Source organism: Sander lucioperca, chromosome 10 (assembly GCF_008315115.2).
Source record: "Sander lucioperca isolate FBNREF2018 chromosome 10, SLUC_FBN_1.2, whole genome shotgun sequence".
NCBI lineage: Eukaryota > Metazoa > Chordata > Actinopteri > Perciformes > Percidae > Sander > Sander lucioperca.
This window is the reverse complement of record NC_050182.1, coordinates 7,438,020-7,461,375: the sequence shown is the minus strand read 5'-3', so window position 1 is coordinate 7,461,375 and position 23,356 is coordinate 7,438,020. Positions and strand designations below refer to the sequence as shown.

At 39.4% G+C, this 23,356-nt stretch overlaps 1 protein-coding gene across 1 annotated transcript in view; it reads left to right on the top strand.

The window, feature by feature from the left end:
- Window positions 1-23,356, top strand: part of tgfb2 (transforming growth factor, beta 2) — a 77,282-nt gene that overhangs the window by 48,634 nt on the left and 5,292 nt on the right. The window contains exons 2-5 of the mRNA XM_031319813.2: window positions 10,541-10,704; window positions 17,327-17,459; window positions 17,544-17,654; window positions 21,927-22,101. Coding sequence (XP_031175673.1) covers window positions 10,541-10,704; window positions 17,327-17,459; window positions 17,544-17,654; window positions 21,927-22,101 — 583 coding nt within the window. The remainder of the gene's footprint in view (window positions 1-10,540; window positions 10,705-17,326; window positions 17,460-17,543; window positions 17,655-21,926; window positions 22,102-23,356) is intronic.

The window sequence follows — 23,356 nt, the reverse complement described above, 5'->3', positions numbered from 1 at the left end:
ATTGAGAGTACCAAGGTTTGTGATAGCCTACATCTAACCAGAGCCCGTCTACGGAGAGCCTGTTCACTCCCTATTTAGCCCATTTGTACCGAATTTGGTTGCAGTTCCACCAGAGTTCCACTGGGGGTGATCGCAGGTGAATGCAAAATGAATGGGACTCTGGAGCTATATGGCTAAATTTGTCTCTTTCGCCTGATTGCTGTTGAGAAATTTCAGATTTGATTGTAGTTTTTGCAAGTTCAACATGGATTATAGGTCGAAAGTTGAATGAACGAGTACTTATGTCCTTTCGATTTCTTACAGGCTGAGTCGTTGTTGCCCATAACACGCTAGCATTCTGCTAATGAATGCTGATTGGTCAGTGAAGGACTGATTACGACCAGAGATCCCGCTTGATGGCATCCGAGGTGGAACCAGAATGTCAGAGTGAATATTTTGGCGTGGTCTTTAAAACATTAGCAAATCTCTTTCTAGCACGTGTATTGACAGGGAGACCCTAACCTGTCAGCTGTGTTGTCGATGCCTAAAAGGCTTTTTAGAACAAAAAAGCCACTTTAAAAAAATCTAACACCCAGCAGTGTGTATTTTCTTAGCCTCCCCTTTCGAATGCAACATTCAAATTACTAGACAAAAAAATTATATCCTGAGAAAAATGGATTTTGAGGGGTATGGCTCCATAGACCTCCATTCATTCTGCACTCGCCTGTGAGCGCCCTCATATGGAACCACAGCTAGGGTATGGTTTGATCAGAGGGCAGGAAGAGTCAAAGCATCAGATTTGTGTAGTTACTTGCCATGGTGTAAACTCTTGCGCCATTCAGTGTAAGTCAAAGAGGAGAAGATCATAAGCAAAACATAAAAAAGGCATTTATGAAAGTTTTGTGGTTAGAGCAACACCCCTAGGTAAATGTTGATAGGCAGTTAACACCATTCGGACATGTATACATTTTAATGTACAGTTTGTATTTCATTTTATGTCAGATGGGGTCAGGTGAATGAGGAAAGAGCAAGGGCAAACTATATAGCTATGATGCAAGCTCATCATAAAGACTTCCAGGTCTATCCACCATTAAGAGATGAATAAATATACAGTATGTGCATTCTATCAATATCTCAGTTTATCAATTTACTTATACTTCCAGGTTAAAGCATCAGGGTTCATCATCAACCCAGACCTCCCCTGGATAGGAGCATCACCTGACAGCATGGTATCATGCACTTGCCATGGTGATGGCATATTGGACAGGAAAACTTGTATTTGTACGGGAATAATAGTAGAGTTTTTCCAGATAGAGGGAACAGAGTGAATGTCTAGAGACTTCTGGAAGATGGGGCACCATGCCTCTGCCAGCTCTTTGCTGCAAGATTTCAATAGGCGCCCGGAGATGCCATCTGGTCCAGAGGCCTTCCTGGGGCAGATGCATGAAAAAAAGTCTTTCCACAACATGCTGGTCAATGGAGATTTTCAATTTTCCAAAAAGTTCAATGCAGGTACACCATCTAGAGCTGCTTTTTGCTCTTGAGAGAAGTCTCTTGTTTTGAATCTACAGAAAAAAATATTCAACTCATTTTCTTTATCCCTTTCATTTATCACATGTTTGTCATGGGTTTTACAGAGTCCCAATGTTTCTTATTGTTCATAGCCAAGCAGTGGTATTCAAAATGTTCCCTCTCCTTACATCTAGCTGTCCTTAATTTGTGATTAAGTTCTTTCTGCATAATTTTCATACTTACAAGGTCCCCTCTCTTGAATGCTATTTTCTTCTGTACAATGCACTCTTTGATTTCCTTGGAAATGTAAGATTTGTTATTTGGGTACTTAGTGATTCATTTTTTGGGTAACACGTCATCTTTACAACAGTTAATGTAATCAGTGATAGTATTTGTGGCCTCCTCTAACTCCAGGCTATAATAGTGTTCCCAGTTGGTACAGGAGAAACAGCCTTTTAAAGTTTCAATGCCATCATTATCCCATATATATACAGTTTTAACCTGTGGTTTGCTGCTTTTAAGCAGGGACTTGTACATGGGGATTAAGTGGACGGCATTGTGATCAGAAGATCCTAGAGGGGGTTTAACCTTAGCAGTGGACGCATTCTTTACGTTACCATAGCATTCGTCAAGAATATCTTTACCTCTGGTATTACAATCCACATATTGATTAAATCCTGGTAAAGCAGGCTCAAGTTTACAATGATTAAAATCACCTAAAATAAAGCAGGGGGCTTCAGGAGTGTGTGGTTCTTTTTTCTTTTTTTTTTGCCTGTGAACACAGTCTGCTATAGCAGTAGCTGCATTTGCAGCGTTTCCACTGGGCAGGATGTAAACGGTGCATAATATGATGTTGCCGAATTCGCGTGGGAGATAAAAGGGTCTTAGGCTTAAACATGTCAGCTCAATGTCGGGGTTGCAGACCGACTCTCTCACCGTGAACTGCGAACACCACTTTGACTGTTGACATAAACTCAGGTACCGCCGCCTTTGCTCTTGCCAGAATCCTCGGTCCTGTCAGAACGCACCAGAGAAAAGCCGTCCAAAGAGACGAGCGAGTCAGGCACGTCCTCCTGCAGCCACTTCTCAGTGAAGACAAGCAGGCATGATTCACAGTATTCGTGTAGCAATCTGGTGTTGACTTTGAGCTCCTCAACTTTGCTCTTCAGCAAGCGGACATTGCAGAGAAGCATGGAGGGCAGCGGTGGTCTGTGTGCTCTTCTCCGAAGTCTCTGTCGTACTCCGCCGCGTTTCCACCTCTTCCGTGTCCGTCCACTGCAACCTGCCGTCAGACTTTGGGCAAGCAGCTCCCTCGGTAGCTGAGGGGCAGGTGTGTGACTGGGCCGCAGGAGCAGGAGCTGGTCCCGGGTGTAGCTCAGGAGCGCGGTCGGCATAGTGCCCCGGCATAGCATACAAGCCAATCAATTGGGATCAAAAGCGGTCCTCTCAGTAAAAACAGCATTGTGTTGCACTTGAGCACCGTGTTGGGATAAAAACACCATAAGTTCATAAGAAGCCACATACAACAACACAAAACGAACAATAACAATGAGGCAACAGCACGAGGTAGCAGAGCAGCTGCGACTATGTTACCTAATATCGATATATTTTCAACCTTATATTGATATCTTTCCAAACGAGATATCAGATTAGACAATACAGTTTGTCGATATAGTTTAATGTTACGTTACACGACCCATTTTCTCTCCAACCCATGCCTGAGTTTGCCTCTCTTCTCACTCTCACGCAACCCCTCCCCCACTTACACACAAGCTCTCCTGCAACAGCAATGGTCCACACTGATGACATTTGTCTACAGTTTTAATCGTTATTTCCACAGCTGTATATTTTCTTAAGCATGATAACAAAACCTGTATTTGTACCAATGTTTCCGCTAGTAACTTTGTGTTGTGGTGACTGCCATGGCGAAAAACAAGGTGAAAACACAGATGAATATTAGCGTGTGAATCAGTGCCTACTGGACCTGGGCGAGAGATGTGACCCATGGCCAGATTATTATAGTTTATAAAAATGCAGCACAGTGACGATACAGACAAACACAAGACGTTTGTAAAGACAATGTCCTGCCAATGCACATTCAATCTGCGCTGGACTCGTTCATATGAGTCAGCCGTCCCTCTGTGAGTAGAGAATCTAGTTTGCAGTGTAGTTCAGACCCTTCACTGATAAACCAGAGAATTGTACAGTAACAATCAACTTTGTAGTCGAAGAAAGTTTTTGTATCATAGCCTACACTCTCTTGTCTCTCTCGCTCTCTCTCTCTCTCGCTCTCTCTCTCTCTCTCTCTCTCTCTCGCGCTCTCTCGCTCTATTTTTTCCAGTTGCAGCTGTATATTTTCAAACAGGGAAGGAAACCCTGTCTTTGCATTTTATTTTGATGGCAGTATGTTTTAATTAAAGTACTCGTGACATCTCACACGTGGCTTTGACTTACAGCTAAACATTTAGCCCACTTTGTAAAAAATACCGAGATACACATCGCCATTTAACTGAAACATAACGAAATGTGATTTTTGGTCCATTTCGTCCAGCCCTACTTGAGTCTACATATAGCAATGAGATCGGTGCATGATCCGAGATAGCAATCCCATTAAAATTACAACCTTTTTTGCTGATATTAGAAAGTAATACATCAGTATGACTGATAAGTATTAGAATAGCAAAAATATTCCACACGACCAGATTTTAGTTCTCTCCAAATATCCCTCAAATTCAACTCTTTAATAAAATGATGTAACTTCCCTACTTTAAGTGTGAGATTTTTCTATGCCTTTCAACCAATCCTTTGATGGATGCAGTAGACAATTTAAATGCCCTGCTATGATGCAATTGCCAGTAAGTGTTGAGAGAGTATAAAACAGATCCCTAAAAACTTTGGGTCATCATTATTGGGAGCATATTTATTAACCTGTCTACTCTGGATCATTGACTCTTTCTCGAAATTTTCAGGTTATAGGGTAAATTGGTCCAAGTCAGAAGCTTACCTTTAACAGCTCAGTGCCCCGTAACAGCCTTCCAATCAGGTGCATTTCAGTGGCCAAAGCAAGGTGTTGTGTATCTGATTATCTTATTCCCTCCCCAGTTAAAAGACCTAGTTAATTTGGATCCATTATTTAATGAAATCTCTTGTGATGTTAATAGATGGGCGACTCTCAATCTCTCTATAGCACGGAAGGTCAATGTTATAAAAACGGTTTGTGTAATTACCGCATCCTATCTCTTCCTCTGGAAGTTCCCCTGTCATATTTTAAATGGTTTGACAGGATAACAAAGACATGTATATGGAATGGTAAAATAACCTGGCTACATTTTAATAAATTACAAAGACCGATTGATAGAGGAGGTTTGGGTCTACCAAAGTTGTTGTATTAAATATTAAAACTATGTCAATGTGAAAGTGCGCCTCATTCAGTTCAAAATAATGCATCATTTCTATTGGACTCCCTCCAGATTGTTTGAAATTGGTCTGAAAGAGACACCAAATTGTTGGAAATATAAGACAGAGGATGGCCAATTACTTCATGACTTATGGTCCTTTGATAAGGTCACAGGAATTTTGGGATACATGTTAACCTATGTCGGATGGCAGGTACCCAGGTTCCATTCAGCCCAAGATTATTTGTTCTGGGAGATGGATCAATCCTAAGCACGATTGATAAGCACATAAGAAGCTGGGTCTATACTAGTTTAACAATAGTCAGACAGATTATTTTGAGCGGATGGAAGAATGAAGGGGTGCCGTCAATCCAGCAGTGGGCTTGTGAGATGACTAGGGTGGCGGCGTTTGAAAAAGTTTCATATAAACAGTTTGCCAGATTGGATGTATATACTAGAAAATGGGGAAAGTACCTGAACTTTCTGGAGGGCTCCTAAGAAGCTTTGTGCTGGGGTGAGACGTGTAAGATGGGCTTTTGGTGTTGTCATTTATACAGGTACATGTTTATTTGGTGTATTGTCCATGTTGTTACTATTTCGTTGAATCATCTGGAATATTGTAGTTACTGTGTAATCTTTTCTTGATTTTTGTCTGAGTGGGTGGGATGATGGAAGGGGGGGGGGGGTTGTTCATGTTGGCAGTTGTATGTTTTTTATTTATTTATTATTTTTATTGTTAATCACAAGAAAAAATTAAATTTTTGGCAGTGGAGACATTGGAATGTCTAAAATATATAAGGATTCTGTCAATACTTTTGCCATGCTTGTATGATGAAAACTTGTAAAGCTATTAATGTGAATACGTGAAATCTTTATTTTTATTCTGCTGAGCTACAGCGTCAGAGCTCTCGACTCCAGAGGATTAACTAGAGTACAATTTCTTATGTTCTCTTTTGTGACAATTCAGTATTTTAGCCATGCTAGCAGTATGGCTCTAGGGATATTGGTAAGTCTATCAGTACACACTTTGATTCAGACTGAAATGTCTAAACAAGTATGGGATGGATTACCATGAAATTTGTTTCAGACATTCTTGTTCTCCCCATGATGAACTGAAATAAATTTGGTGATCCTCTGACTTTCCATCTAACACTATAATCAGGTCAAATTAGATTTTTTCCAATTTTTTGGTTTTTGACCAAATAACTACAAAACTGATGTACTTTAGTGCTAATAATAAACAATTGTTAGCATGGTAACAAACAAATCTAAAATAATTAGCATGGTAAAAATGACCTGCTAAACATCAGCATCAGCAACAACATTTTTGTCACTGTGAGCACTGTACCGAATTACAGCATCATATAACTTTTTGTATGGCCATAGACCCTTTTCAGATCACAGATGTTCGACCTGCATTGGACCCTTTAATATTATGAAGTTGTCACCCTGTTGCTCACTGTTAGCAGAGACTTCAGTCTGCAGTACAAGTCATACACTTTACTGATAAACCATAAAATTACACTGAATTACATCGCACAATAACCACATAAAAGTAAGGGTTTCAGTTTCAACTTCCTGTCTGTCCATATACATGCTCCCTCCCACATTCAAGGAGGCCTGGTCAGGGTCATGAAGGAAGGGTAGACTAATGCGTGTTGACCCATTCAGATAGCCCTGTGACGTGGGGTTATAGTCTTGTTACTTAACGCTTGATTTCTGTTTTGTATATCAACTTTGTGGACACGCAAAAAGGAGCACTTCACACCTGAAATTGCCTGTAGGTGTGTGCTGGGATAGGCTCCAGCATCCATTAACTCTCAGTAGTTCAGGGAGTAGGTGGCTAGAAAAATAAGTCTTAGTTTTAAGAAGATTTAGGGTTGTTCAGACACTAAAAAAGTTTGGATAGAGCAAAGGTGTTGCAGCTCTCAACAAAAAAAGCTGTCCTCATAGCAGAGTAGCCAGGTTTGTACATTGTGAACATTCTGAGCAGAACTAGGAGATTCATGGAATTGTTGGTGACTGACATGCTAGCAAGCCAGCCGAATACTACGTATAAATGGACACTACTGGAGTTGTTGGGCAATATTGGGCAAATATATTAGAGTAAACCGTAGTGCTTAATGTTAAAGGGAAACCATATAAGGCTAGAAATGAGAAAGACAATCTGGAGACAGCCATGTTGAAACAAACCAGCAGATAAGGTATTTCACAGGGGGCTGTGAAAGGTTTGAGAGTTGGCTGGACAAACAGTCAGAAGTTAAAGCAGACAGTAAAGCCTTCTGTAGGCTTCATTCTTCTGCTGTCTAGTCACTTACTTAGATACGCCAGATCCACCAAGGATGTAACTTTTTATCATCAAGCAAATAAAAGGGGTTCCCACTGACTTGCTCAGAGCTCCAAACAAGTAAATGCCATACAGTGCAGACAGGTGAGAAATGCGATTAATCATATGCTTTAGCCGTCACCAGATCTTAGCTCAGGATGATACAAGTCTGCATTATACCCACACTTTTTCCATTCACATGGACTATAGCATGTGCATATTAGGAGAGCTGGATATGTTATAACAATATAGCGAAAAACGATGAAAAAATATGCACATCCCTGTGCCCAAAAGGATGGGTGCTGAATAAGAGAAATAACATTGAAACAAATAAATCAACACACCAAGTAGCTCTCAAATTTTAATACTGTGTAACGTTTCGAGTACCAAGCTCTTCCTCAGACTTTTTTTGTATCAAGAGCAATATGGTTGCCCCTACATTTGTACATAACTTGCTCCCCAAGCAGAAAAGCCCATACAGGCACCCAGTCGACCATTAGAAGTTTGATCAAAAGTTTGAGTTTGAACAAAAAAAAATTGTTTCCCCCCTTCCCCACATTATACCTGTCACCCAACTGACACTGTTTGCATTACTACATACAAATATTGCTGGAATCACCATACCTTACTACTCTCCAATGTCTATCAATGATAAATTATCATTAACCCACTTCAAAATACAATAAAAGAAAACTTCAGATCTTGTCTCATTATTATCAGATTTAGACCTTTTTCTCTCTGTATCAACAACAGTTGTGTTGATTACTGTCTGCTCCTCAATGTCAAATCTACGTAAACGTTGGCATGTGTGCCAAACCTGTGATAGAGGCCCTGAGCCTCTGCCTCTTTAGCTGCAGACTGTTGTACATCCCGGTGCTGGAATCCTTTCCAGTGAAATACAGTCACACTTCACACCGTTTAGTTGTCAGCATTTTAACCGTGTTTAAGCCAGCTAACGTTGCTAGCTAACGGTAGGCTAACGTTAGCTGCGGTGTAATGTTAGCTGGCATCATGCCTTAGGTCGTTTAAAAATTGCATCGTGATAAATTTTTTATCTCAACTAATTGTAATCTTTACACATTTAAATCCATTTTTAACCAATTCACGATGCATCGTTACATCCCTATCATGTAATCTCAACACTTCTTTTTAGCTTTGGTGACGCACTGCCTACTCTGCCTTCCCTGACCGCACATAACTGGTTGAACCATATTTTTTGGTAATACGCCTGGACTAATCAGTCCCTCCAGGATTTCGCGATGTCGCGATCGCAACAATTCACGCAACTTTAACCAATCACCGTGAATTTGGTGCGATTCGCAATTTTGACCAATCACTGCAACTTTTCCGCAAATTTAACCAATAACTGGAGTTTCCCGTGACTTCAACCAATCCCAGCAGTCCCACGTTCCAGACTTTGTATCAGTATGTGACTCTGAGAGCCACTGACCAAGCGGGAGTGAGAACGTGTTGACGTAACACACTTGCGTCGCCAAATTCATTTCCTTGTTTTTGATATGAAGACGAGACGTGTGTGACTCGAACAGCTCACATTTACCAACAAAACATACAGCGAAAGACCGTGCAAAACATTTCAGACCATCCTGCCAACCTGTGCATTTTAACATCAATGTACGCTTTAACAATTTTCACTCTAAAGTTGCTGAAAGCTGGTGCTGTTTTAATCATGTCGGCTCTCTGCAGCGGGCGGGGCTGCTGTTCAGTTCCCCCTCCGACTGACGCGCACACACACACACAAATAGACACGGTGGATGCAGGAAAAAACGGAGATGAGACGCAATGTAAAGATCAACAAGCCACTGACACATGTTCAAATTTGATTCTTTCAATAAATTATTTTTTGTCTTAAATCCACCAGCCATTTTCATATTATACCAACATTTGCAGCATCCTGAGCCTTTTTGGTAAGGTTACTAGGAAAACTCAGCCCAGAGTAGTTTTATTCTCCCCAAAACAAGTTTCCTTTTTATTTTTAAAGAACTTTATTTTGCAAATTTCACTCTCTCGCAACTTCATTGCAACAAAAATACAAAAGACATCGCAACTTTTATCGCAATTTTTTACAAAAGCTCAGCAACATCAGGCATTTTGGGCCGCAACAATCTCAAAAAAAGGCCGCGAAATCCTGGAGGGACTGACTATACAGTCATGTGAAAAAATTAGGACACCCATGCTAAAGTTGACTAAAAAGAGGAATAAAAAAATCATCTTTTGGAAATTGATATTAATGCCTTAATTAAAAAAAATGAGGAAAAATCCGATCTTTAAGGACACCAATTTTCTTTGTGAATGAATAATGTATCGTAAATAAATAAATGTTTTTCCTTAAAATACAGGGGGCGTAAGTAAGTACACCCCTATGTTAAATTCCCATAGAGGCAGGCAGATTTTTGTTTTTAAAGGCCAGTTATTTCATGGATCCAGGATACTATGCATCCTGATAAAGTTCCCTTGGCCTTTGGAATTAAAATAGCCCCACATCATTACATACCGTTCACCATACCTAGAGATTGGCATGGGGTACTTTTCCATAAAATCATCTCTCAATGCAAATCAAACCTGCTATTAGGCTAACTGAAATAAAACCATGCCAATCTCTAGGTATGGTGAACGGTATGTGATGATGTGGGGCTATTTTAATTCCAAAGGCCAAGGGAACTTTATCAGGATGCATAGTATCCTGGATCCATGAAATAACTGGCCTTTAAAAATAAAAATCTGCCTGCGTCTATGGGAATTTAACATAGGGGTGTACTTACTTATGCCCCCTGTATTTTAAGGAAGAACATTTATTTATTTACGATACATTATTCATTCACAAAGAAAATTGGTGTCCTTAAAGATTGGATTTTTCTTCATTTTTTTTAATTAAGGCATTAAGATCAATTTCCTAAAGATGATTTTTTTATTCCTCTTTTTAGTCAACTTTAGCATGGGTGTCCTAATTTGTTCACATGACTGTATATACTATATATATACCTTAGCATGATGTTATTATTTCCTACTGGTTGTTGATTGTTGTAATTGATTGTTTTTGCTTTAGTGAGAGTTACAGGGAACCAACTTTCTACCTCTTTAGTTCTTTTACAGATTATATATGGGCACAGGTGTGAGGTCCACATCGTTCCTTACTGTTATTTTGATCCAATAATGTATCCCCATTTCAGTGTAGATCACTCCAGAAAAGAGCATTAACTAAATGCCTCAATGTCAAGTTAAACACATTAACCAGTCTCACATCAGTCTCTCCTCTCTTTGCCAAACACACACATATCCTAAATCAGCCATTCTCTCACCTTTTTTGTAGATGTTATATCTCCTACACACTTCAATCCTTACTTCAGGCGGCTGACGTTTGATGTGTCTTCCATGGAAAAGAACGCTTCCAACCTGGTGAAGGCGGAGCTCAGAATCTTCCGTCTTCAAAACCATGGGGCCCGAGTGTCTGAGCAGCGCATCGAACTCTATCAGGTACACACACTTTCCTCTGGGCTGACATCAGGAGCTGGCTAACAAGCTGACTTTATTTTTACTTTAAAGTGGAAATTCTTAAAATTTGTGTCCTGGTTCATTTGGCGACACCCTAATTTACTAGAGGTAACAGCTAATTCGGTTAATACCACAGGTCGCAGAATACTTTCACCAAAAACAAATTATTGTTGTTTTAATAAAGAAGTCAGGCAATAATTGGCCTTTTTACATAATTTTGTGAGCAACCATGATCTGATTTTATGCTGCCCACGGCATGAGTCTGTGAAGAGCGAAAGTGAAAGTAGATGGTTACCTCATTGAGACGTTGGAGGTGTGCAGCCTGTCACCTGCAGCTGCTCATCTAACAGCTCACTGTGGCTGCTCCTTCTTGTCTCTGCAATATTTCAAACTGATCAGCTGTCAAAAATTACCCTTGTCTTGTTTTGTATGCATTTTGATCAACGATAGTGATCTGTGTCAAGCTCACTGACAAACACATTGCATTTCCTGTGACTACTACTATAATAAAAGTCAACTTGTTTCGGATTTACAGTAAATGCTTTTAATGTGAAGCTGCACCAGTACGACATGTTCGATTTGCATTAGCAGTAACTTAATACAGCATTTTTTGACGCCACAGACATTCAGTTTGTAATTTGGAAAATATGTAAATATTGCAATACTTTCGTCAGTGGGCCATATGCTCAATCACCAGTGTGTTACTTCATTCGGCAATAGATAGCGACCTTAACAGACATTTATTTAAATGAAAATCTTCAAGATTGACAATTTAAAGTCATAATTATATTAAGTAGGGCTGTCAAACGATTACATTTTCTTAATTGCGATTAATCGTTGAATTTCTATAGTTAATCGCGATTAATCGCATGTTTTATCACATGATTAAAATTCTATTATTTTGCATTTCAGAACAGTTTTTAAGTACATATTAACAATCGAAAGCAATTTTTACCAGTGTATCTTGATTGGGAATCAAATGAATGCAAAGAAAGTGACTTTATGAACTTGATTTTAAGATTTGTAATTATTTATTTACAGTAAACAAAAGAAAAATGTGTGAATCTGTCATTATTGCACAATTCCTCTAAGTACCTAACTAAAAAACTAAAAAAATCCTTACTAGAGTCAATATAGTGTTTAGTAACTCCTAAATAATGTTGATTACTCACTGACGTCCAGTGATCACTGGTTAATGAGACAGCGTTTGCAGCACTTTGCAGCTGTTCCAGTTGGGCTGCTTTCTCCGTGTCTTACAGGCTGTGTATCTGTGAAAACTACTGTCCACCTCGACAGCAACGAGACAGGTCAGAACATGCCAACCGTAGTACGTCTTTAAGACCCGAGTCCTCTACGATGCTGACAGGTCTGCAGTTAGTTGCCACCCGTTTCGCAAGAGCTGTAGTAATTTTTTGGGATTTGGTTTCATCCACAGGTCGGCAAGTAGCACTCTCCAAAATAGTGCTTTGCCTGAGTGGGCAGCATCACGTTAACTGTACTACTATGCTTAGCTCCATAGGTGGTAGCTCAAGCTTGACGTGCTTCGGTGATATTTTAATTCAGCTTTACACAATGTGCATATGGCTTTCGACTTGTCTACGAGCCGTCCGGGAGTTTTGGAAAATAAAAAGCGCCATTCAGGATTTCATTGCTGCTGTCTTTCTCCATCATGCCTGCAGCCTGCAGCAGCAGGATGTGTTACGAGGAAGTGGCAGCTTGATGATAAGTAACGGTGCTGCAAAGGGTCAAAATAGTAGCCTGTTAGGCACGACGCAAAGCCAAGTGAAGTGTAAAATAAATTAATAAATGCCGGCATGCGATTAAAATTAATCGCATCACGTCTGCCCTTAATCGCATCGCGATTAACGCATTAACGTTAACGCTGACAGCCCTAATATTAAGGTTCCCATATTGTAAAAAATTATTTCCATGTCCAACTGAAAGAGACGGACGGTATAACAGCATTTCTGACAAAGGGTGAATACAGGTATATTCAGACAGACAGTAAGAGAAAAATAAAAGTGTTTTCTAAACATGTTCTAGTATATTTCAAAAATACAAGTATGAACCAAAAAATAGCACATAATGGGACCTTTTAAAAGATGACATTTGCACATTGTTAATATTTAATTGTTATATTGAATTTTTCATTTTAAAGCATATATATGGCAATACTCTAAAATTGAGTTGCATATTAATCTGGTCCTACAATAACTTTTAGGGCAACCTAAAGCATTTTTAGATACCTTTTTTGCATAGAATACTAAGCTATTCGAATAGCCTAATAGTTGTTGGCATGATTTTATAAATCATGTTTTAATGTTAAACACATGTGGAACAGTCAGTCCTTTGGGATGAACTGTATCTGTGGATGGCTACCTTAGTGACTACATTACCTATTGGCCAGTAAGCCTATCATCAGTGGGGATTTATATTTGCTAATAATATGTTGGAATCATGTTAAGATTTTTTAATTTTTAATAAAAAATTAACAATTATTTGGAGGCCCCCCTGGAGTGACTCTGAGGACCCCCTAGGGGTCCCGTGCCCCTGTTGAAGACCCCTGCTCTAATGTGATGAAAGTCCAGTTGACTAGTCGCTGACATTATTTTCAGTCATTAGCCTAATGAAATCACGGAGGTTGCAAGGAGCTTTGTATTCTCTCCTCCTGTGATTATAACAGTATTTTATCAACCTTTATATCAACCCTATTGGTTTTCTTAAGAAGTCTTTCTAGCATTTTGCAACCTGTCCAGTTTATCAGCAAGTGCTTTTGCACTGATCTTAAAGCAGCCATATTATGCTCATTTTCAGGTTCATAATTGTATTTTAAGGTTGTACCAGAATAGGTTTACATGGTTTAATTTTCAAAAAACACCATATTTTTGTTGTACTGCAGTGCTCTCTCTCACTGCTGCAGATCCTCTTTTCACCTGGTCTCTGTTTTAGCTACAGAGTGAGACCTCTTTTCTTCTTCTTCTTCTGTACTATCTTTGATTGCACTGCACATGCCCAGTAGCTCAGATGTAGATCATGTCAGCTAGCTAGCTCCATAGACAGTAAAAGAAAGGCTGTTTCTACAACTTTGGTCAGTTACAAGGCAGGATTAGCTGGGAGACTTCTAAATGAGGGTGCACATGTAAGTAGTTCTTTTGTAGATTATGGTGAACTTGTGTGTGTTGTAGCAGTGCTTTGCTACTGAGAACGAGGTAGCATGCTAGCGTTAGCATGCTAGCATTAGCATGCTAACGCTACGAGCTAATGGTTGCGGTTAGCCTGCTCGTTTCGGCTTGTGACGTCACAAGCCGTGCCGATTTTGAACAGCTCACCCAGAGACTGAAGGCAGGACACATTCAGAAACCGTATCTCACTCTAAACAGCATGGATGGATTTATTTCAAAGTTTGTATGTGTGTGGAAGCACCAGAGACACAACATAACACCCCAAATCCCAGAAAAAGTGATTTTTTCATAATATGGGCACTTTAATTATCGTTACCCATTTTTCAGTTTGTGCTTCAACACCACTACTCACACTACTGGGTTTCCCAGCAGTAACTTTATGCACACCAGGCCCAGTAATTATGTCCGACGCTGCATGTAATGTAATTGTAGCGTGACTCATACCTCCTATGTTGGGCTTTGTGTTAGGGACGGACTGTGACCAAAAATCGGCCCTGGCATTTTGGCCCAGACCGGCCCACCACATAAGAACACAAATACCACCCGTCCTTGCGCTCCCCTGAATATGTATACCAACTCCTACTCCTTAAATCTACTAACGCCATGTAATGAGTAAGCAGTGAGAATCAGTGAGAGTTGACACATTAAATACTTCAAAAAAGTGCCATTTATTAATACAATAAAACAGTATACTCCTCATCAGTGTTGGGCAAGTTACTTCCAAAATACTTTATTTTTTGGGCATTTTTAGGCCTTTATTGACAGGACAGCTGAAGAAATGGAAGGGGAGAGAGGGGGGAATGACATGCAGCAAAGGGCCGCAGGTCGCTGCGTCGAGGACTAAACCTCTACATATTGGCGCCCGCTCTACCAACTGAGCTATCCAGGCATCCCTAAAATACATTATTGATTACTAGTTACTGTCATTTGAGAGTGATTAGTTATATTATAATATTACTGTCTCTGAATTGTAATGCTTTACACTACTTTTGCGTTACTTTTGAGTTACTTTCACCAAAATAAAAGCGGAAGTATGACTTGGCAGGTAGCTTGTGAATTTCACCACGGGATCAACAAAGTCTCATCTTTATCCACTATATACATCATAATTTATTCATATTATTTTGTATTATTAATCTGAATCTGCAAAGTAACTAAAGCTGTAAAATAAATAGTTAAGTAAATTGTACAATAGCCTACTTGACTCTGAATTGTGGTGGACTAGAAGTAGGAGAAAATGAAAATACTCCACCTTACAATTGAATCAAAGTAGCCTACGGTATAATTACTTTCCACTGCTGATAAAATGTAATGCTATTACATGTAGCAGGACAAAACATTAATTCCTGACATGTTATCTGTCAGTTGCTCGGGCACACTGCTGTCGGCACTGACTGGACACAGATGTCCCTAGCTTGCTGTCTCTGGTTCTGGCTCTGACCATGGGAACAGTGATGGGACAGCTTGCTTCAATGCAGCGTATACAACTCCAGAAAATAATGTCCAACATGGACATTATTTTCACATTGCAACATGCAAATGTATCTGTCTCTGCAGTCGTTTCAACCACCGAATCCAGCAACAGGAAATAACACTCGCGGACTCTTTTTTTTTTATGTGCCGAAATGTTTTGCGGTGTTGGTGAATTCTTAAAAAAGAATGTGGAGGAAGGTCTGCAATGCAAGACTATCATGCATGTATATGTGGCAGTGTGTGGTGTTTGCGGGCCCCTCTTATGTTTAACTCTCTGTTTCACAATTTTACATTACTCAGTCACAGTAGTAAACAGGCATAGCGCAAACCCAACCCCACATATTTGCATCTTTATTCACAAATACCGATTAATTTTGGTATTGCAGGAGGACCTAAGTCACACAGGACAACAGCCATGTTAAACCAGATAAATAGCTATGCAGGTTTAAGCATAATTTATTTGGAGACAAACTTTGCATTTTGGAAGATGGCCGGCATTCTGAAACTGGGATGTCTGCGGTCCACACAGACACACACACAGACACACACACACACACACACACACACACACACACACACACACACACACACACACGGACCATAGTCAGCGTACATGGCTGTGGTGAAGTTAGGATGACAACTAACGTTATAGCTTAGTAATTGTAATTAAACCTTTGTGAGTAACAAGGGCCTTCTGAAGTTCACCCCTTTGGTCTAGACCGACATGTGTTCACAACTATGAGATACCACTGAAATGTTGTATAGACATAAATGGTTCATAGTAAATTAATCCTATTGACTTTGGTAATCCCCTGACTTTACATCTAGCGCCACCAGCAGGTCAAAGTTGTCACTTATCCTGCGTAATATCTCAAAATCTACTAGATCAATTGGTGCAAACTGTTGTAGAGATATTCACATCTTGTCTCCTACTAATCGATATGTTTATTTTAACTTTGACCACAATCTTTCTTTAACCCTTGTGTTGTCTTCTGGTCGACCATGCACTTTTTTTTGACACTTTTTCCAATGTTTTTGTCACTTCTTTCCACATTTTCCATGCTATTTTTCATTAACACCAACGTTTCATGGAATTCATGGTCAATAAATCTCATTTATAGGAGATTATGATGAATGATTTTGACTAATATTAGAGGAATGTATGTTGGTGGAGAATCACAGATGTGTTTATGTCAAAGTTTAGTCAGGTTTTGAAACCATTTCAATTTTTTCAAACACCATAAAATTGAATACCCACAATTCAATGAAAGTAGTAATCGAGTACTTGCAATTGTACTTAATTTCTTCAGTAGTTTGGTTGAGAGAAAAGTCCCGCATGAACCTGATGAAGGTCTGATACCGAAACGTTGTATTTTTCTAAATAAATTATGCTTGTGTAATGGTCAGTGTGCGGGACTTTTCTCTCAGCTTTTGATCTGCTATTTTTGATTACATCCTACGCACCTGCCCGACAAAAGAGGAGTGCAAAAAAGTTTTCTTACGTTGTATTGAGTAGTTTGGTTAAAAAGAAACCCATATTTCTGATATAGAAGTTTTGAGAATGGGTCAAATTTGACCGGAGGACAACATGAGGGTTAACATAAACAAAGTTGTCCAGTTGCCTAATAACCCTAATCAAACCTTAATCACAGAGCTGGCAGATCAGAAAACACTTTCATGGGTCATTTTGGAATGCAATCACATGTTATCCATTGTGTTCTCAAGGTTGGAGAACTTGTTGGACAAGATTGTGTTGCATAGAACTGGGTATTTCTCTTTAGCCACTGTGACTACTGCAAGCACCTTAGTGAAGTTTTTTGGTGCTTGACTGTGTGGCAGCATTCTCAACTGTCAAAACAAATAAAACATAAGAATTTTAAATAAATAGCTCTGAAAACAAAATTTCTGTTTCACAACTTTGAACTTTCATGCCTCTGTTTTGTACATAGATTTTAGGACACAGAGACTCGACATCCCCAACACAGCGATATATAGACAGCAAGGTGGTACAAATGCGAACGGAGGGAGAGTGGCTGTCCTTTGATGTGACAGAGGCAGTGAGTGAATGGTTGAACCACAGAGGTGAGTGCATATTCCTCCATTCACTGTAGCACGTTCATCATTTATTGCATGTTTCCCCTTGTTGTGACTTTTGTTTCTTCACAGACAGAAACAGTGGATTCAAGATCAGCCTGCACTGCCCATGCTGCACATTTGTACCATCAAATAACTACATTATTCCCAACAAGAGTGAGGAGCTGGAGGCACGGTTTGCAGGTTATTTGATTCAGAATTTTTTTAAAGAATGTACAACGATAAGTCTGGTGTTATTTATTATTGTATTATTGTCAACTAAAACACCAATACCAACAATGTGTTAGTTCATCTCGTAATATCAATCAATCAATTTTGTTTCTCACATGAAATCGTATGAGGTACAATTCCAGGGAAATGTTATCCCATCAGCTACATAAACTTGTCCATCATAAAGGGAAATTTGGTTACATCTACATGTAACCAAAAACTGTTTCAGTAGTAAGGACAGTTGAAATAAATACATTTAAAGATGAACTGAACCCAGTGAAATTGCCTTCTAGATATAGGCTTTAGCCAGTGATTCATAAATAAAACAATGGTGAGGTTTGTATGGACACCAAAAATCAATCTACATAGCGAATTAAAAACAATTCTTCAATAAGAGTATATTGTTATAAAACCAGTTTTTAACCAAATTAAAGTCAAACTGTAAGGAGTTCTGGATTTGTAATACATCAGAGAAGTGTAAATAACAGTATCATCAGCATAAAGATAAACATGACAGTTGAAAAAAATGAGGGTTCCAAGGTGACAATTGCATAGTCAGACTGAAAACCTTGAAAAACAACACATTGGTGTCTATTGTGAAGATAGGCATTAAACCAGAGGAGAGCATTTTTTAATTTAAACCAATTGAGCCTATCCAGAAGGAGATAGTGATTGACCATATCAAACGCATTAGTGAGTTGGCTTTTATCAAAGGATGAGAACACATCATTCGTGAGTTTTAGAAGAGCAGTGGTGGTAGAGAAATTTGGTCTAAAACCTGATGGATGGAGATACAATATTGAACTGATTGTTGTAATGTGATAATTGATTAAAAATAAGTTTCTCCAAGATTTTAGCAATGCTACAGCTAATAGAAATAGGTCGATAATTATTCACATCAGACGGGTCTCCATTTTTGAAAAGAGGGATAACTCTGGTACATTTTCATATGGAGGGAATTATGCATTTAGACAGAGACATATTAAATAGATTTGCAAGAGGACACATTATTACATTTGTAGCAAGTTAAAAAAAATGGCGTCTAAACCATCTGGACCAGCACTACTTTCTTTGAACTCACATATAGCACTAAAAACATCAATAGGCAAACATTAGGTACGCTCTGTGCTGTGGGCGTCAACCTAGCTTGACATTGCTGTAACTCTATTCCAACCACATGATTGGTTCAGCATAGCTCTATTCTCATTATCACTGGCTGTTCGTGTTGTCTGTCAAATCGTGAATAGAATAAGTTCTATCGACATTGTATTGACCATCTCTTAAATTTCTATTGAGGAAAATTTATTTTGCGAAGCGGTTCGCTCTACATTACTTAACAGATCCAACAGATCCAGAAGCTCAAGAGGTTGTTCTCCCCAAAGAAATAAAACATGACAGGCACGATATCTATTGCCCTCATCACAATTTTACAGGCTTACACACTGACCGACAATCAAAAACACTGCCTTACAACACTGCCATTTCTGCAACCGCCCCGTCACAAAAATCTGCAAATTTCACACAAGGCTTGGGTCTGCAGTAGCCAAATTTAACAGCTCTAACGTTACCTACCTATCTGTCAGTGAACAATAAATCCACATTAGCTCCCACACTTCGTGTGGTCCCTTTTAACCACAGCCAGTCACAGTCACGCTACCTGCCAACTAAATTATCCACTAACATCAATGGTTATTTTTTGATCCTACAACTCTGTCTGCGATTGTACTAAGACATTGTACTAAGGCTACTCTGCTCGCCAAGCTGTACACACGTCTAACTTAGGGTGACCAGACGTCCCGGTTTGACCGGGACAGTCCCAATTTTGAATTGCATGTCCCGAGTCATTTTAGCGTCCCGACAGGCTTTTGTCGGGACGCTAAAATGTCCCGGTTTAGAACCAACCATTATGACATTGTCCCGGTTGTCAGCGATTACATACCCGACGTGGTCTTATTATAGCCCAATCATTAACTAAACCCATGTAGAAAGACTAATAAAGCATCCAGTGTATGATTTTAACAATGTGTGTGTGTGTGTGTGTGTGTGTATGTGTGTGTGTGTGTGTGTGTGTGTGTGTGTGTGTCAGTCAATCGTAGCGGTCTGCATAATCTGTGCAGCCAGCGTTACAATGTAGGCTATATTTGTAAACATTATTGCAATGCCTCTTCTTATCTGTCTTGTTTTAACCAGTCCCTCCAGGTCCGCTGGAAAGTCAGCGGACGAGCGCTGGGTGGAAATGGGGACATTCTAAAACGTGAAAAAGCTTAACGTGGTTTAATGTACCTAAACAATGATCAATGATCACCAAATTTCTCTCTCATATTGCTCTTTCTCTCTCATACTGCTCTGGTTATGAGGAGCAATATGAGAGAGAAATTTGGTGATGATTGATCGTTGTTTAGGTACATTAAACCACGTTAAGCTTTTTCCTTACAATAGACTCAATGAAGCAGAAATGCTTAATGTCAGATAACGTCCATAATAATTGGACTTTGGGTTAGATTTTTTGACAGTTTTCAGTGGTTATAAGGAGCAATATGAGAGAGAAATTTGGTGATCACTGATTGTTGTTTAGGTACATTAAACCACGTTAAGCTTTTTCACGTTAGGACTTAAATAAAGTCCATGAGAACTGTGGAGAGTCAATCCGCAGCCGCTCCACTGCCCTGCTGAAAATGTGAAGCAGACACTTGTCACACGCGCCAATTTTTGTTTTTGACACCTGTGCATAATTTCACAGTAGGCTTTCAGCCAACAAATTGATTCTTGAGCAAAATCACTCCTCTAACAAATATACGGAATGAATGTTTCCAATAGGGAAGCTATCTGTTCTATCAAATGAGGTTACATTTGTGTGTGTGTGTGTGTGTGTGTGTGTGTGTGTGTGTGTGTGTTGTTGGTTAGAATAACACTGGTAACACTTTACGGTAAGGGTACATGAATTCATGCATTAATTAATTGATGTAGGCTATGTATTATTATGCATTATGTAATAAACGATTTATGTGTTACTGCATTCCTTATTCCTAATATTCCATGAATCATCAGGAATTGACGTACTCATAGTCTGTCATTCGTGACCATACATGAACAACACAACTAAAGCATTAGGTATGTGGGCACATCATTATGAATTATGATTTATTAAGCTGATCATGATTATTTATTTTTCTGCAAAAAAATGTGGTCATCACTGCGCAAAGTCTGATTTGAACACAACTTGTGCATAATGATGTAGCCACCTTACCTAATGCTTTAGTTGATGTGTTGTTCATGCATGAGGTCATGAATGAGAGGCTATGAACTCATGTCAATTCCTGATGATTCATAAGATATAAAGGAATGAAGTAATGCACAAATCAATTAATTCATGCATGAATTCATAATTCATGTAGTGTTACCATAACTTTAGTTCAAGCCTGTGGCAGCAGTTCCAAATAATTTGTTTAGTGCCATACAATGAAAAATACCTTTTCACAAAGTTTTTCACAAGTTCAGTAGGTGCATTTTCCAAAAGAATGCTTTATTTCTGAAAAATAAAGTTGGTCCCACACGAAACTCACTCAGTGTCTTTTAATAGCCTATTATTTCTTAGATATGTAGGCTACATACCAAGAAGATTCATGAATATTAACTGAGATACCCCATTATGTTGTGAGTAGTAGGCCTATGTGTGCTGTTGGCAAAATTATGTCTAATCTGTCTGTGTCTATCTGACCTGGGCTGGCACATGTTTACATTAAAAAGCGTGTGCGTGCACAAGCACTACGGTCACGCGTGTCCCGGTTTTAGTTCTGGGAAATCTGGTCACCTTAGGGTGACCAGATTTCTAAATAATAAGCCTGGCCACGCACACTTTTTGATGAACTGAAATATCAACTTTGTTGCCTTTCCCAACACACACAGTTATTAAGACTGTTTAATGAAACTGACAGTAAACTGGCAGTCCACAATGCTATTTGGGAGGCTAACAGACCGAGCTAATGGGCTAATGGCTATCCGACCAGCAGGCTAAATGCTAATGCTACAAACAATCTTTCAACACCGTTACTGTTTCGTTCAAATCTTGAGGTGTGGGGGAAGACGCTGTTTGAAGTTCTGACAAGCACTTCCTTTAAAGCAAAATAATGCCTTTAGTCTCTTTACTTTGATCAATCAGATTAAATCTTAAGTTTTGACCTGTTAATTAATAAAAGTATTCACATACAGTAGTATGCAGCTTATTGATCTCTTTTATGTTTCCAGGTATTGATGACAGCTTCGTCCATGGTGTTGACCTGAAGGCGTTTAAGAATCGGCGACACAGCACTCAGGCTCCACACCTTCTTCTCATGCTGCTGCCTTCATACCGGCTGGAGTCCCATTCCCAGCACACGAACCAACGATCCAAGAGAGCCCTGGACACAGCCTACTGCTCCAAGTACTAACCTGGAATTCACACTCTTAGTCTCATTACACACACATCAGTTGAGATTCTCCCCTCTGAGTTTTCCTTATACGGTGACCTGAAATCTGTCTCAGGTATCAGGAATCATGGTGAAATCAAAGTATTCTGTGCTGAGAGTAGTGGTTTTTATGTATTGATAAGCAGCCAAATGCTCTCATGTCAGATAATTTGCACATAAACTGTATGGACAGATAATCCAGCAACAGTTATTATGAGCTTTACTTCATGGCAACAGTTTGTTTAAATTGTTTGGGTGGTGCTTTTTTTGCATTGAATTGACGTCAATTGCTTTGTGTGGCACTTCAAATGGTCATACGAATTTGCAACTCGTGAAACACAATGCACATTGGGTGGCAGCTTGAAGATATTTTCGAGAGATGTATATTTCTATAGAGATGGAGAGAGATGATGCGTTAATGGCCCATCAGTGATAACAAAAGGATACAGACACTCTCGGGCGTCGGACTTGGTGGTTATTTCTTGGTGCTAGTGTTAAGGAGCTGGTAACACAGAGGAATTGCATTACTATAGCTTTCCATAGAGAGCATTATGCCTATAGACACAGATAGACTGTGCCCTTTTGTCGTGTCAAAACGTTGGTGCTAAAACAATCTCATACGAATTTGCAACTCGTGAAACACACAAATAAATGCAGAGATATTTGCATCTGTAAATCTGTGTCGTATCTGTGCCTCTAATTTGTGACTTTTGAAACACAATGCACAAATGAATGCAAAGCGATTTGTATCTGTAAATGTGTATCTGTGTCTCTAACTCGTATTTTAGTATTTGTTAATCAAATCAAAAAAGTGTGGTTGTAAATCAACCACACTTTGTGTGGATTCTTTTGAGACAGTTTTTCCATGTTTATCTCCGCCAGTACAGCTGCGCCAAGCTCATAGGGAGTGGGTCCAAGAGGATTTTTTTGTATGTCACAACATGATACATATGTGTACCAATTTTCGTTACTCTACGTGAAAGTTAAAGGAGGGGGCTTCAACTTTGAAAACTGTTAGGGGGCGCTGGCGAGCCATTTTTGTGCGCTTAGTCACAAAACCCTTTAAAAAAGTATATTTTCACCAGGCCAAATGCAACCGCCAACTTTGGTGAGTTTTTGAGTATGTTTAGGCCCTCAAAAAGGTGATTCATTTATCAAAATAAAAATAAGAATTAAAGGTGCAAACAGTATTTGACAGGCCCTTGCACCTCTGCGTGCGTCTGGGTTACT